At 37.5% G+C, this 16,014-nt stretch overlaps 3 protein-coding genes across 6 annotated transcripts; all 3 read right to left on the bottom strand.

The window, feature by feature from the left end:
* Positions 1-343: 343 nt before the first annotated feature.
* Positions 344-3,844, bottom strand: cldn15a (claudin 15a). Its single transcript, XM_078276123.1, has 5 exons — positions 3,628-3,844; positions 3,173-3,337; positions 2,829-2,910; positions 2,618-2,725; positions 344-443 (listed from the first exon to the last, which is right to left on the bottom strand). Exons 1-5 carry the CDS (start codon positions 3,842-3,844, stop codon positions 344-346), a joined length of 672 nt encoding a protein of 223 aa, XP_078132249.1.
* Positions 3,845-8,487: 4,643 nt separating this feature from the next.
* fis1 (fission, mitochondrial 1) lies at positions 8,488-10,867 on the bottom strand. Its single transcript, XM_078276356.1, has 5 exons — positions 10,792-10,867; positions 10,080-10,212; positions 9,635-9,711; positions 9,432-9,537; positions 8,488-9,321 (listed from the first exon to the last, which is right to left on the bottom strand). The coding sequence occupies exons 1-5, from the start codon at positions 10,834-10,836 to the stop codon at positions 9,218-9,220; spliced, it is 465 nt and encodes a 154-aa protein (XP_078132482.1). The 5' UTR covers positions 10,837-10,867; the 3' UTR covers positions 8,488-9,217.
* Positions 10,868-11,008: 141 nt separating this feature from the next.
* LOC144534418 (cytidine deaminase) lies at positions 11,009-15,781 on the bottom strand. 4 transcript variants are annotated; one of them, XM_078276333.1, is made up of 10 exons: positions 15,648-15,781; positions 14,903-14,995; positions 14,409-14,459; positions 14,111-14,314; positions 12,885-14,013; positions 12,706-12,762; positions 12,492-12,608; positions 11,794-11,905; positions 11,642-11,699; positions 11,009-11,247 (listed from the first exon to the last, which is right to left on the bottom strand). In XM_078276333.1, the coding sequence occupies exons 6-10, from the start codon at positions 12,710-12,712 to the stop codon at positions 11,104-11,106; spliced, it is 438 nt and encodes a 145-aa protein (XP_078132459.1). In that variant the 5' UTR covers positions 12,713-12,762; positions 12,885-14,013; positions 14,111-14,314; positions 14,409-14,459; positions 14,903-14,995; positions 15,648-15,781; the 3' UTR covers positions 11,009-11,103. The 4 variants fall into 4 exon arrangements, with proteins under 4 accessions (XP_078132459.1, XP_078132460.1, XP_078132458.1 ...); XM_078276334.1 differs by having other exon boundaries at positions 11,009-11,220; XM_078276332.1 differs by lacking the exons at positions 11,009-11,247; positions 11,642-11,699; positions 11,794-11,905; positions 12,492-12,608; positions 12,706-12,762 and having other exon boundaries at positions 13,110-14,013; positions 14,111-14,257; positions 15,648-15,774.
* Positions 15,782-16,014: the final 233 nt, after the last annotated feature.

Below are 16,014 nucleotides of genomic sequence, written 5' to 3'. Positions count from 1 at the left end.
CATAAAATGATTGGATTCCTTTGAAAATAAATGAATGTATGTAAATGTATTTTGCTAACATCTTTAGGGAAACATAAATAGAATCATTGCAAGCATTTAGTACATTTGTGCACCGAGCCGGTGATTAGTAGCTTACCTTTTTACAACTTTAATGCTATAATTTCAATGCTATCATTTATACAGAATACACACATTATATTGTAATTATATACAGCACAGTGGCATAATGGACCTTTATCTTTTCCACAAAGTCATGGACAAAAGCTCCATCTGAAGTGTAAAATTTGAACACCAGGGCATCTAAAAAAGTTTTTGGTGACAAAGTTCTATTTTCACATCACGTTCAAACGTAAGCATTTCTGCCGTAGGTACTAGTAGCAGTCACGCTTCTGGTCGGTGCAGCTCCAGAATATACAGTTCCCCTGTTTTGATAAGGCATCGGGCTGTAAAATAATGGTTACAGAAAAACATTAGTCACTGAGGTTGGAGCTCCAGTAAGCCATGACGGAGACAGTGAGCCAGTATGCATAGTACCCCTGAAGCTGAAGCATCTAAATGGAGTCCAGCCATTATTGATTTTATTATTATATTATTAATATTATAACACCCGTGCTTTTCCTTCTGTGACATGTATTGAGCTATTACACAGTAAAATTATAAGAAGGTTATTTTGAAAATTTGTGCAGTCTATATTTTGTTTTCAGCTGATTCTTCTCAGCACAGTGTATTTGCAGCCATGTCTTTTCCTATCAAATCACTGGGGGGCACCAAATTCAATTTTCAAATCCTACACATAGTGGCTTTAACCAGTCTGAGGCCTAATCAGGCTTTTCTCACTCCAGACACACCCAGGGGCGTCAGACTAGGGGGAAAAGGGGACTGAGTACCCAGGGCCCTCATGTGAGGAGAGCACAAAAAGATGCTAGAATGAATCGCTGTGGTTGCGGGGAGGGGCCCATAGAAAATGCCTTTCTACAGGGCCCAGAATTTTGTGCTACGCCCCTGGACACACCCACCACCAGGTGCCCCCTTTCATTTTCACCCTGCCTGTTTGTATAATGTGTCTCTGACTGGCCCATCTCAATTTAAAACACATGAGACAGGTAATCTGATGGATTTAGAGGATCATGACTAATTAATTATCGGTATACGTGCAGTTTAGTGTCCCAAATTCCCCATACAATGTCCTTAATTAATTATGAACCTGCTAAACCACCTGTGCTACCCTAACCCTAACCTGTCTCAAATAAGACCCTCATCATTTGGGACACTCAGTTTTTAGAAAATAATTTGGGACACTAAACTGCACGTATACCTTAATTATCACCCCTTTTGATTTATTACTTATTATGTTGGTGTACTTTGTTACAACCTCATTCATCTTGCATAATGACACTTAATGGTCTTTAAAATAAATAAATTCCATATGTCAGAAACAAGGGCACTTAGATGGCTGGGCACTACCAACAAGTTAAAGTGAGAATGTCCCACAGGTGAATCAATAACGTTTTGCCACAACAAGGCGCCAAAATGCCATGAATTTTTTTCTGAATCATTTTCAAAGCAAAACAATCATCACATGTATTCAATATATGCATGTAAATTATAAAAGATGTGATAAATGGTGAGCCGAAATTAAATAAATACAAAGAATCAATATTATTCCCATTGTCTAAACTGTATTGGTTCATTTATTTTTGAATGTATTTATGCATGTTTATTTCAAAGTCAACTTTCTTTTTAGATATTGATTATTCTAGCGTGAGATTGTTTTGACACTTTATTGGTATATGTATTGTTAGGGAAATCTCAGGAGCAGCTTGACTCTGGATCAATTGAGGAGGTTTTTAGGATTAAGCAGTTCAGTACAGTTCAACCACAATGTAGTGTCATGTGTCATGTAATGCCATCCTAACTGAGGATTTCTGCCTTGCCAAGAAGTATTTAACTCATTCTGGAGATGTTAAGTTTAGCTGTTTACCAAATATGTATCTAACCCTCAATGCAAAGAAAGATATTACTGGCGCCAGAGACAGATATGCTTCCCTAAATCATAAACCCAAACATCTCAGCACAGACTGAAACAATGTCAGCCTGACCATACTGCTGTGGAGCCTAGGTGTGTGCGTTAATGAACTGTGTCTTCCCTGTGTGTGTGGGAAATTATCTAATTCCAGGGACCTTGAGAGACAGACACACAATACACAAGACACACATACAGCTGCTCAATCTCTCTCAACTCTAAATACCCAGAGTTGACCTACAGCCTACACAGGTTGTGATAAAGTGTTTCCGAATTGAACACGTTGGGCTTTACCTGTGACTTGTACACAGGTTGAAGCCCCACTGTACTGTACTACTAGTCTCCATTTAGCAAAATTCCACCACATATACGCTATAATCCATCACTCTAACCTCAGATAAAAAATAATTTCACTACCTTACATTTAAAATTGACTTTCACGCTTTAACATCTAGTGTATGGAGCAATATATTGCAATGTTAATGATTGTAAAGCAATGCATGCATTGTTACAGACAATTCATTAACAGTAAATCCAGAAATAAATGACTAAATATTGTATTTTGGCAGTCAGAAACTTGAGAACTAAACTCACTATTTTTCCTCTGTGGCCATTTTGCAGGAGCAGGTGAGACAGGCTCCTCCAGCGATGGCGAGCACAGCGGAGCACCAGCCGATGTAAAGTGCTTCTCCTATTTCATACCTGTGACACACAGCAGAGGGTCAGTCAGCCCATGTGAGCTTCATGTTAGGCCTTTTGGTTATCCCTCTCCACCACAACCCCAACACCATCACCAATGTCTTACTTTGTCCCGGGATGGAAAGGGTCAAAGAATTCCCTAGTGATGTTGAAGGCGTACCAAGACACTGCAACCATTGTGCACAGACCTTTTTGACAGAAAAATAAATATTCTTTAAGCATTGACAAAGCAGACATTTACAAAGAGGTCCAAAGTCTTGCAGGATTTGAATGTGCAAGAAAACATGATTATCATTTATTAACATTGTGGAGAAGCTCCTTTATCTTAAGGATCTTATCTTATCTAGACCGGTCAGGAGGAACATAACTTCTCTCAACTTTGGACTCAATCTCACTGGTTTACCCTCTTCTAAAATACACCTTTTAATGCATTTGTCATGTCTTTGTTACCTTGAAGTATGAACAGGACTCCAGCAGTGCCAGCAATCCTCCCTTTGAGAACATAGTTATCTCCTCCAGCCTTCGAACACTGCACTCCTATCAGGGCCGCCACCAGTCCAAATGTGCCAAACACTATCGATGTGATCATCAAGGCACGAGACGCTTGAATGTAACCTAAACAGTGTGGTAAAAGACCAAAACAACCACTCACCACCATTTACTTGTTACTACAGTATGACCAATTTCTAAGATTTGATTTTGGCCTGTAAACATGTCTTGTTATGAATATTTAAAGTCCAAGAGCCCATGAAATCTTGTAATTGTCCTTTAACAGTCATTTTTTATTGTTAGAAGTTTAAGTTAAAATGATCTATGATAACATTTTGTGGATAAAACAAATTCTTAAATTCTATAATCAAAATGATTTATTGCAATAACATGGTCGATTTTTTTTGTCAACATACCACTCAAAGCGAGGAGTGAAGGGAACTCCCTGCAGTTATGCACCCCAGTGGAATCCGTCGCACATGACATCCACAAGTTTTCATAGATGGTGGAAGTGGTGATGACGTTCCCATCGACGGTGGAGGTCCTCCAGTAACGGTTTGGCAGGGTGACCCCCACCATCACCCAACTAATGAACCCCAGCACCAAAGCCACTACTTCCACAATTGGATCCATTACCCCTCCTGAGACCAGCAGTCAAAGAAGAGTATATCCAGAGTTCAGATTTTTTTTTTTTAAATCAATAAAACCTGTTATAAAGATCAGAATATCTGATTCTGGTGTGATGGAAAATCAGCGTGTATCTGAGAGTGTATCTGTGGTGTGTCTGCTCTGCCACTGGGAGATGTGTCCAGCTTAACAGATATGTATAATGACTTACATGACTTGCTTTCTCTCCCTCCTCCCCTAGTAACACACACACACACACACACACACACACACACACACACACACACACACACACACACACACACACACACACACACACACACACACACACACACACACACACACACACACACACACTCGTATTTTACACCCCTGAAAGTGAACAGGTGTTCAATGGCTCACTCTCTCAGGGTCCAATGGTCAACAGTCACTTTTAATGACACTGCACTGTGGCTGTGAACGTATTCCATAACATTTTTTCCTTTCATGAACAACCAAACTTGAAATATGAAAAGTTTTTAAGTTTTATTCTGAAGCGGCATAATACAAAGCACTTTTGGAATAAAGCTAACTGCACCATGTTAGTTTTATTGTTTTGGTTTGGAACCCCCAAGGCCATAAAGCATAATCTCACAGTGACTAAGCATCACATCCAGGATTTTGTAACCTTTTGGAAAGGTATCAACATGTAATTGGTCTAACTTAAGGCTCAAAGTCACAACTAAAAGCAAATGACAAAGTTCTAAAGTTACCCAGTTTCCCCTGTAGTTTCTGTGTGTTTGAGTGTCTTCATTAATTATCCTCCTGATAGCTGCTGGGTCAGCCTTGCCAAATCCAGGGCACACACTGAGTTCACCACAATGATAACATTATTCTTAACCTGTATTCCAGACAAAGCCCTCAAGTGTTTAGAGGTGGGAACATTTCTAAACCAGCAAACTTGTTTGTTAAAGGTCAAAAATGAGGCTCCAGAAATTCACCAGCCATAAACCTTAACCCATCAGTTTTCTGGAAGTTAGTGGGAGGTTGAAGTGTTTGCAAAGGAAAGTTTGTGAATCAATTGCAGTGACACGGAAAAGGTCTAATCAATATCTACAGTATATTTACCATTTTGAATACACAACATCAGGACTCTGAAACTGAAGCAGCTAAATGGAATCCTGCTATCAATTAATTTGAGTATTTACACCTATGTGTTTCCTACTGTGTTCTCTTAATACATCCATGACTGTGACATGTCAAAATGTCTTTGTGAAAAAGGCTTATGATGTTACCAGGAGGTTTCATAGGAAGTGTTTGAATCAAGTATCCTATTTTTGGCTCGTTTTTATATTGATTAACTGTGATCTGTTAAACCCCAAATTCCATCTTGTAAATGAACCCGTTCCAGGAATAATACATTTACTTACATATTGGACACTGTGAGAGTATTTGAGGTCATCGTTTGGTGTTACAGAATTGATGTCTCACTTCAGAGTGATTAAAACAAAGACAGAAATTCAAACTGCAGGTAAAGCTCTGAAAACTGGAACCTGCCACGCCATAAATGTCTCTTTTACTGGCCAAGCTGTTTACAAAGCTAATTTTCACAATACACTTGGCCACAGCATCGGTTGCTGATGAGTTTGTCTTATTAAATGCAAATATCACAGTGGCTTGGTCTGGTCTGTTTATGTGATTTCTTTTTAACCTGGAAAGAAGCCCACCATATGCTTTCCAGGAATAACTCATTACATGGCAGCACAGAAGACCGCACAGAAGAGATATGCAATTTTAAAAAGATGTGTGTGTATCCTAGTTTCTATACAAAAGGAAAATGAACAAATACTGCAAAAAAATGTTTTAAGAGATAGGAACAGTTCCTGCTTCATTTACAACCCTTCTGTGGTCCAGGCTTATATTCAAACTCCCAATTCTTGATTTTATTATTTTACAACTATTATAATACATCTTGTGAAATACACGGCGTGGACAATGTGTGTTCAGAAAATGGTAATATGTGGGAAAATATTTAAGATGAAACCCAGAATTTTACATTTTAAGAAATTACCTGATACATAAATCTTTGTATAATTATGACCATATAGTGGATATCTTTCTACATTTCATGGTTGTGTTGTTGGAAATGTGAAAGTGTTATAAACAAGTGAAAAGATACTTAAAGGCCTGGAAAACACATTTTTATAAATAGACTTATTATTATGAGCAAGGGGCTCCAACATGAACACAATTTTCTGCCAACAGTTTTTGTTGTTTCATAAGAGAGACTTCTGTTTGTGTTTTTTTCTGTCTTCTTCTTACTGGTTTGAAGTGGGCGGAGCTTAATTAGTGAAAAAAGTAATGTCACATGCTTCTTTGCACCAATCAAAATGCAGCAATATTTAAATAAAAATATGACAGTTGGTGGGTTATTGCTTATGTTGCCAGGTAACTGTCAAATCTGTCATAAAAATATATCAAATCTGAGTTTATGATACCATGTTAACTATATTAGGCTAGTGTGTTAGCATGCTAACAGTTGCTAATTAGCAATTATTAAAATTAAGTACAGCTGAGGCGGATGGGAATGTTATAAAAGTTGCAGGTATTTTGTTATTAAAAAACGTATTAAAAGTTTGACCTGATGAAGTTTCTAGATGTAAAGTTGAGGGTTGACCAAAGTTATTACAATTCCTCCTGAGGGGAACATGAATGTCTCTATCAAATTTCATGTCAATCCATCCAATAGTTGTTAAAACATAATGCTCAAAACCTCAAAAGAGAACTTCATGTTGTGCTAAAGGATCACCAAAGTAATTAGAATTCATCCTCTGAAAACCATGAATGTCTGTTCAAAATCTAGCCATCCAATAATAACAGAGATATTTCAATCTGGAGCTATGTGGTGGACCGATTATCGACCTACCAACAAACAGACCGTCATTGCCATCCATAGAGCCATGGTGCTAGCATGGCTAAAATGACATGTCTCTGAAAGAACTTGGACCCTGCAAAAACAGATCAACACTTTAAATGATGTTTTTCTGCACTCTCAAAGGCCACAACATTTTGCCTTTTTTCATTGGTGTATCCTACAAGATTGCTTTTGCCTGCAGCATGGTCTGCTCTGCAAATAAAATCTAAGACTACAAACAGTACAATAAAAAGGTGGAAGGAGATGCACATGAAATTGTGACAAACTGTACTGTGTACTGTCTCTCTCTCTCTGTCACTGCCAGCAGTAATAAAAGATGACAGTCAATACACCGCTGTTCTACTTGATTAAACAGTAACTTCAAATTACTGTGAGATGACTGAGTGGGTAATTTAACTAAACACTGTTCCAGACGTATTCCCTTTCTTTATGGTGATTACACGTTAATATCTCTGTCATGTGTAAACCATATTTAAACCATGAACATTGGCCCTCGTAACTGAAACTCACTGAAGCTGATCTAAATTACTGGCTTTGATTAATCATTGATGTTGAAGTGTGTTAAAACAACACATGAGATGAGTCTGACTTTTGTTAGTGATTAAGTTTATTTTCTGCTCCTCTGTTTGGATATAGGCCTACATTTTTGGGGGACTTCTACTGACCCTTTTCTCTTTTAGTTTACCCACTCGATCACCTCTTTCACACCGAAGAAGATTATTGTTTTCACTGATCTGTCCCTGGGGAGTTTCGGTCATGTCAGATGGGTTAATGAGTAACACCCCACAAAGCTGATAACACCCGAGACAACCGATAGCCTCCATAAGCCTTCCCGTCGTAAAATGGTCCCAGAGACTTGAATCTATCAGGGGTCAAGATGTGAGGATAATCGACAGCAAGTGAACAAGGACAGGCATGTTTTTTGTTCCATCATGTTCTGCCCTATCTTAGTGCTCAAGACTCAAACACTTAGATTATGTAGTCTACTCCCTTACGTCCACAAAAAAACTTCATTGAAAATTTATGAGTCAATAAATGACAGCGATAAGAATTGAATTGGACTTTGTTCCATCAACAAAAGATTCTTCTGAAAATGACTTTGATAAATTGATCTGATGCAGCTTGACGTCAATGGAAAACTAGTTTCCTGCTCTTTCATAACAGTTTGAATAACAATACAAACTCATAATATCCTTTTTTTATGCAGATGATAGTTTTGTGGGTATCTTGCTCCTCTTCATTTTAAACAATGTCTAGATTACAGGCTGCCTTGTACTCCTTACTGCACTACATTTATTGAGCAGATACTTTTTACATCTAAAGCTTGTAAAATATAATGCTTTGTTATAGATTAAACTACCCAACATTATACAATTGGAGCTGAAACAAGTAGTGACTGAAATGCAAAGCATGCAAAGATGCCAATCATTTCATATTTTCAGCTTAACAAATGTGAGCATTTGCTGCTTTTCCCTTGTAATTATTTGAATTATTTTATTTTCTTAAGTTTGTTTTGTCCAACAATTGACTAGATGAAACATGCAATGTAAATGTTAGAGATGTCTGATTGTGTTGAGTGTGACTACCGTATGATTGTTGTATATCTTCTCCTGTAGTTAGCTCTCTCTCTCACAAAACAGATCTCAAAATAAATACATACCTGTGTGAATGGTACTCCAACAGTGAAGCAGTTGTCATTGAACAGCTCAAAAATAATTTCCTGAGAACACAAATCTTCTCTCAGTTCAAAATCATTTTAATTAACGAGATGTAAAACACAACCCATTACATGTAGCAAAGGTATATGCATTTTAAATGACAAAAGGTATTAATTTCCACCAAGTGCGTTGCCTCTCTTAAATTTTAAGTAGTATTCAGAACAAATGAAAAGAAACCTCATGTCCAAAATAAATGCAAACATCTCCTCATTGCCTCCTCAGCAGCAGCTGGACTTACAGTCTTCTACCAGCATTATGGCATTAAGTGACTGCTACCTCACCAGCTACACTTTCTACTGCACCAATAACACTTTCCTTAACAATTTTGTATGTCAAAAATCATCAGACAGTTACAGAACCTCAACTTCACTTTTTTTTTTTTAATAAAGACATTCTTTACAAAATGTAAGTGTGAACTTAGGAAGTTTAGGCTGAGGTGCAAACTAAATAAGAAATTACATAAAATTGAGCGGCACCTTAACTATCTAATTTATTTACACAAATATTGAGAAAAGTGCCATGCTATCATGTGTGAATAGACCGCTAAGTAATGTTATATGTATGGTGAATCTCAACCCTGTTACAATATGGTTATTCACTGGCATTATTCAAACCCTTTAATGTACATACTCAACTTAAAACCAACATGTTACATCCTTCAGGCTCTCTCCACAAACTTTTATTTTTTTTTATGCAGAGTCAGTGTGTCAGTCCAGTAAAATTAAGACATGTCGTCCCATGTCTAGGTTAGGATTTAGCAGCTCCCTTTGACACAGCCAAGCCGATTAGACCGGCCAAACCGGCCACAGCGAGACCAAATCCACCGACGATCGCAATGCCAACCAGGCCGTCTAGATGACAATGTGTGAATGTTAGCACGGTGGTTTTACACTCAAACAACAGGGTCAAATAACTGTTCAAATTATGTTATTGTTATTATGTTACTCAGATTGGTTCATACCTTTCTTTAAAGCCTTATCGATAAGCTTCTCCAGTTCATGCGCCTGCTTGTTCCCCGGTTCGTTTTTCAAAAGAGTTCGGATGTACTTCAGGGCTTTTTCGTATTCCTAGAAGATGAACAGAGGAGAGGAAATAGCTCTCACTTTGAAAAAACTACACATGTAACAATGTCAATATTGTCATGACTTTAGGAATGACACTAACTTTGAGTCTGTAGTTGGCCACTGCAAGGTAGAACAAGAAGTCCCGGGAGTCATCCTTTGATGTTTTCTGAACAAGTTCTAGAACAAAAAACAGCAACAAAGAAAAAATATTGATTTAAACTGTTCTATTACGAAAACATTCAAGCTAAGATGTTACCGCAAACCCTAACTTACTAACAGTGAAGCTGCCGTCTCTGATATTTTCTCAGTAAAACTCAGAAATTTATTTTTGTATAGTAATAGTGACAAGAGCCTGACAGACATTTTCATAATCAATACTATCACAGTCCCAGTACATGTCTGAATTATTTAAGAACCACATTTAAGAATTCCTTATCTTATTAACTCTCAAATCTCAATATTGGCCTCAAAAATCCACTACTGTCTGTCCTGTGATGTGTAGCTTTTAAGATATGTTAACAAAAGCATATATTGCATTAACTTACCCTCCAAGAGTACAATTCCCTTCTTGATATCATCTGTGTATTTACTCCTGATGAGACACCAAGCATACTCAAACTTTGTTTCTTTGGAGACAGCTCCCTTTGCCAGCTCACTGTTGTATTTCTTCTCAAATTTCTGTCAAAACAAAGCAGAAATGAAGCAACCACAGAATTTAATTTGTGTAATTTGTAATATATTATTTAAATAATCTGTTTTCCCAAGGATGGCGAAGGCATGTCCCGCACTACTCAGCCTTTTCTCTGCCTCTGATTGACATTCTTTACCCTAACCAACCCAACAAAACGCAGACAACGAATACTAGCCAATCAGAGGGAGAGTAGGGCGGGTCATGCCTCCGCCATCCTGGGAAAGAAAATTAGCGTAATTTACAGGAAGACAGTGAAAAAGAAACACTTTGCTTTGTTAATATAACATTTACATTTTATAGCATGAGTCATATACACCTAGTAGCAGACATTTACTATGTCATCGTGACCAGTTTTGATCACAAATATGACCCATAGATATTTAAACACAGCCGTTAGCATTAGCTAGCTAGGTGACGCGTCGAAGTATAGTCAGAAACCTCGCGTTTTACACATACTTCAGCATTTACCGGTTTAACACCTGTTGTGAAGACATCCGTGTGTGTCTATCATGTGTCAATGAGTATGTTTTATGAAATGAAGAGGTTTAGTAATTTGAAAAACTTACTAAAAGGTCTTCTGGAGCTACCACATCGCCCACAACAGCCTCCATGTTTCCGGAAACAGATTTCGGACCCGCCCACTTTTATCACGTAACATATGACATTTCTGTTTGAGACGTCATCTCTAGAGCTCTTAAGATCTCTCTAGCAAAGTCTCTCTTGCATAATATTAATATTAATAAAAATAAATCATCATCATCACACACACGTTTAGAGGGGAACAAGTTTTATTGTTTACCCTAATTTGTTGCTATAACACAATTCATTGCAGCTAAAAAAGTACTTTTACTCTAAAAAGTGATGCTGCTGAGGCTTCATCAGTTCTTCTTCATCAGGTCGGCCGGGGAAAAGGCTAGAGGCAACAGTTCATTAAGGCTGGTTTTTTTATAAGATCCGTCTGGCTTGGTCAAGTATACAGTCCAGTCTGATCCAAACTGGTGAGAGAGGACGAGTAAAGCACACTAGTGAAAGAGAAAGTATATACAAGGTATATTGTAGGCTATATATTTTATTTCCTAACATGAAGGTCTGAATGTGGTATCAAAGTCCCTGCCACACTTTCCAGGAATACAATTCAGGTGAAGAACTATAACTCATTTATCATTTTTTTTTGTTGACTGTGGCAATGGCAGTGAATCTAATTTATTTTGAGGAATCAAAGTCTTAGAACAAGTGAAAAAAAACTTGCCAGTGCAGAGAGATTTTGGCTTGTTCTAATCGACTTATTTCACATGTTTTCTGAAATCAAGTTTTCTTGGTTGTAAATTATAGACAGAAATAACTTGATAAGCTGGAAAGCTTTTGCAGTGTATCACTTACTGATTGTCTGTACCGGTCATAAAAGAGATGTCTCACCTCCATAAGAACCTGTCGACACGCTCCACATGGCCCAACGAAACGGTCTTTGATATCACTGCATATAAACAGAGGAGAGGATAAAGCCATCAGAACATGTGCAATATGAAACTTTTAATATGTCATCAAAGTCACTACAATGAGAGTCTAACCATGTCACAGCAATGGCAGTGAACTGTGTGTGTCCTTCCACCACAGCCCTCTGGATGGCAGTCCGCTCAGCACACACCGTCAGACCGTAGGAGGCATTCTCCACATTACAGCCTGAGAACACACAAATACTAATACTCTGGATTCTTTCACAGCGGCAAAAGAAGCAACTTTTTATTTTTATTTTTTAAATACTTTACCCCCTTCTTTCTACTTCGCTTTGTGACCACTTTATAATTTCTGTTTTGAAAAGTGTTATATGAATAAAGTTTGCTTGAAAAATCAAAAGTAAAAATACTCATTATGCATCAGCAGGGCATTTTAAAAAACAATAACCTTTTTTTTACAGGAGTAAAAATCCCACAACCTTTATTACAAGTCCTGCATTTAAGATCTTACTAAGGTAAATCTACAAAAGCATTATGAGCAAAATATAGTCTACTTTTATATGTATAGTATTTTATATTTGTTACGCAGAAAATGTATGCCTGTGAGTTCAGTATTATTTAATATTATTTATTTGAATATTGGATCGCTAATACTAATGCATTGTAATGTAAAACCATATTTAATCTACAAAATAAGTAGGGCCTTCAGCTGTTCTACTTGGGTAGATTACATAGCCTATTACTCTACTTGCGGTTTTCAGTTAGTTTTAATGGGTCCACAAGAAAAGAGAAGGCACCTGTTGGGTTGTTACCTGAAATGATAGCGCCATCTGCTGTTAATATGGCAGCACCGACAGGGAACCGACTGTAGGGACAGTATGCCATGTCCCGGGCCTGCAGACACTTTGACACGAGCTCTTGAACTTTATCTGCGATAGGATTTCACAAAACAAGGTTAGCATTTATGATGAGCCGAATGATAGCCTATGTCAAGTGAAACTGATAAGATTTGTTAAATGAACTTGCCTGTCATTGCAGAAGAAGACTGATCGAAGTTTTTGTGGAATATGTCACCTTTTACAGCTGAAAAAAATGGATGTCAGTTCTGTTAATGTTTAAAAATTATGAATTTGATTCAGCCTACCAGGTTTGCCGAGAGGAGCTAGAACTGCGGGGTTCATGACAGCTGAATGTGCATTGTTTACCTTCACGTTATTGGCTGGTTGAACGGGGCGTCATCGATCAGCTTGGTCCATAGAATGCAGCCTATATACAGATGGACGACGCGTCTCCACTTCCTCCCACTGTACATGGTTTGGTCAAGTTTTGGTAGGCTACTGACATGTCAAAGCTTCTCGCGAGATAAAGGGATGTTGAACGAACGGTAACATGACAAAACCACCCCAAAGCCCAAATCAGTAAACTTCAACCAAAATCAAATAACCTTTATTTAAAACTGACATTCCAGCAGAAACTAATATTAGCTAGCTACATAAAATAAACAAGACATAGCATATAACTACTACATAGCCGATAAATAACAGTTTTAAATTGACAATTTGTAGAAAACAAAGTGAAAAAAGAAAAGCAATTAAGCCATGGCATATGCCAAAGAACCATGACAACAACCAATTTAAAAGGTAAACTACACAATTGGAATGATAAGTCAATGAATTTATAGAAGAATAATTGGCAACTATTTTGATAATTGATTGAGTCATTTTCAAGCAAAAATGCCAGTTATGCCCTTGTTCCAGCCTCTCAATAGTGAGGAGTTTATGCTTTTCTTTATCTTATGTCATATTAAACTGAGTTGATAGGACAAAACAAGCAGTTTAATGACATAACCTTTGCCTGTTGGAAATTGCAATGGGATTTTTTATTTTACAGTGCAAACCAATATTTAATTAATTGAGAAAATAATAGCCAGATTAATCCATAATGGAAATAATTGTTATTTTTAGCCCTACATAAAAAAAAAACACATTCTCTCATACTAAATCTCCCACTGCACAAATTATGATAAAATCCCTGTAAAGTCCTATTTAATGTCCACAATAAAATAAATTAATGTATGCAGATAATTATTTAAACCTTAGATCCATCCATCCATGTCTCATACATTCCCATAAAAGTCTCTGTTTGTTGTTGCAGGACTCATCATCACACAACACAGCAGCCCTTTGCAGAGTCTGGCCAAGAGGACCAAAATCACAAAGTTCTCCCACACTGCATTCCAGAAAGCAAATGTATACAGGGTCTTATCACAGTAAGCACCATCAGCAGCTGCAGGATCGTAGTTGGGTTGATAGACTGAGAAGACCCACACGTCACCTGTAGATGCATTGGACAAACACATTTAGTTGTGATCTGATTATCCTCAAAATCAGCATTTTTAAATCATGGAACCTGTGTCATTTTTCATCCTTGCCTGCCAGGGTCCATGTGCAGAAAAACAGGGTTATTAAGCACGGCAGACAGGCTTTGAAACCTTTGGGACGCTCCTGTGGCTGAGCTGCATCCCTCTCACAGGGAAGGGTCACATACGGTATCATCAGCAGCGTCATCAAAGCCAACCCTAACAGGTAATTGGGAATGTTAGGTTGCTGAGGGCAGTCCTTGAAATAAACAACACCTGTGGACAGATGGTGGCGAGAGCTGTGTGGTTACAGGAAGGTTGTTGAAAGACGATATGATGAAACATCAAACTGAAGAAAGATGATACTGACCAAAGATGACTCGTGCCAGAGTTATGACCACCCATTGCACTGTGACTGCAACTAGAGGGGTAGGATTTAAAAATAAATAATCAAATTGATAATGTCAGATTAATTGCATATTTTGAGCCCTACATACATTTAAAAAATAGCAGAAATGTCTGTTCCTTTTCTTCTTCTTCTGTGAAGCACTCTATAACTTTGTTTTGAGTTCTATACAAATTAGTTATTATTATCATTACATTAAATGACATGGAACGATGACCAAAACCTTACTGTAACAATAGCTTAAATCCCTAAATGTGACAGAAACGGACTCAAAAGGCATTTAAGGTCACAGGAATTTAGTTATTTTAGAAATGTATATACAAAGTAGTTAGTGTTAAGAATATTTATGTCAAATTATTGTTTCCAAGATCAAGTACTTTGACAACCAACATTTGTAGTTGTTGTATTAGACTACATTAGTTTTAGCTGGTTGTACCTACTAAACTGCAACGACTTACCAGATAGCCTTGGGGGTCTGGTTAGTGGGGGTTTCACCTGAAGTCTTAATATGGCACCCACAGTGATTGTCACTGGGCGGTCTGTAGATGGGGCTAAAGAGCAAACATAACTGGTATTAATTCTGCATGTGATTGGGATGTTATGAAAAGAGGGAAAGTAAAAATCTACTGCATGTTGAGGTCGTCCCATTGATCAGCTTGCAGGTACCAAATACCATCACTATTATAAGTGCAATATTGACGTAGTTTTCATACTTAATCCAAAAGTGAAACTGAGGCGACAGTTTCGGCTGACACAAAGTTTTTTAGTAAATATCACACCATCAGACATTTGTTGGAATCATGTTGGATGTTTTTAACAAAGCATTACTACCATAGGCGTAATTTGCAGAGGGAATTATCAAAACTGGCCAGTGCAACCCCCCCTAAAAACCTATTATAATTTCCTTTACATAAATAAAGACATTTTCACCATAAATTGAGGCAGAAAAATTCACCAGAATGCAGGAAAGGAAGTGTTTGTCGTTCACAATTTAGCTTAGAAGTGGAAATCTCAACCCCTCCAATGTTGAACCCAAAGCTACACCCTTGATTAGTACTATCAAACAGCTTTAAACAAAACTCTTATTAAAAACTCCTTATTTGAGAGACCAAATTTAGAGCAGATCACCTGAAATACCTGACACAGGTTGCACTTATACTTAGAGCGAACTCAATTCATGCAATTATACAAGAACACACTTGCCTGCCATTGTGTGCTGAAAATGCTTCCTCTCCCTGAACACTTTGTCAAATAACTTAACTGGTGAACTAGAAACTTACAGGAACAGTGGGGGATTTCTACAAGCTAATGTTTTCATACTATGGTCAACACTGGACCGACAGGAAGAGCCTGTTATCACATGGGATGGCTTGTCATGTCAAGAAAATGAAAGTAAAATGATTCCTCTATGGAGATTCTTTATTTACTGATTATTTAAAGTTGACAACATTTAGAATAAATACAATTAAATGTATTAAAATGCTGTATGCAACTATGCCACTCCTCCATGAGTAAAACGCCTTAATGTATTTTATATCAGTACTCCTTTGCCAAAAGACTACCTGCACAG

This window comes from Sander vitreus, chromosome 19 (assembly GCF_031162955.1).
Source record: "Sander vitreus isolate 19-12246 chromosome 19, sanVit1, whole genome shotgun sequence".
NCBI classification, from domain to species: Eukaryota; Metazoa; Chordata; class Actinopteri; order Perciformes; family Percidae; genus Sander; species Sander vitreus.
This window is presented reverse-complemented; position numbering and strand designations above follow the sequence as displayed.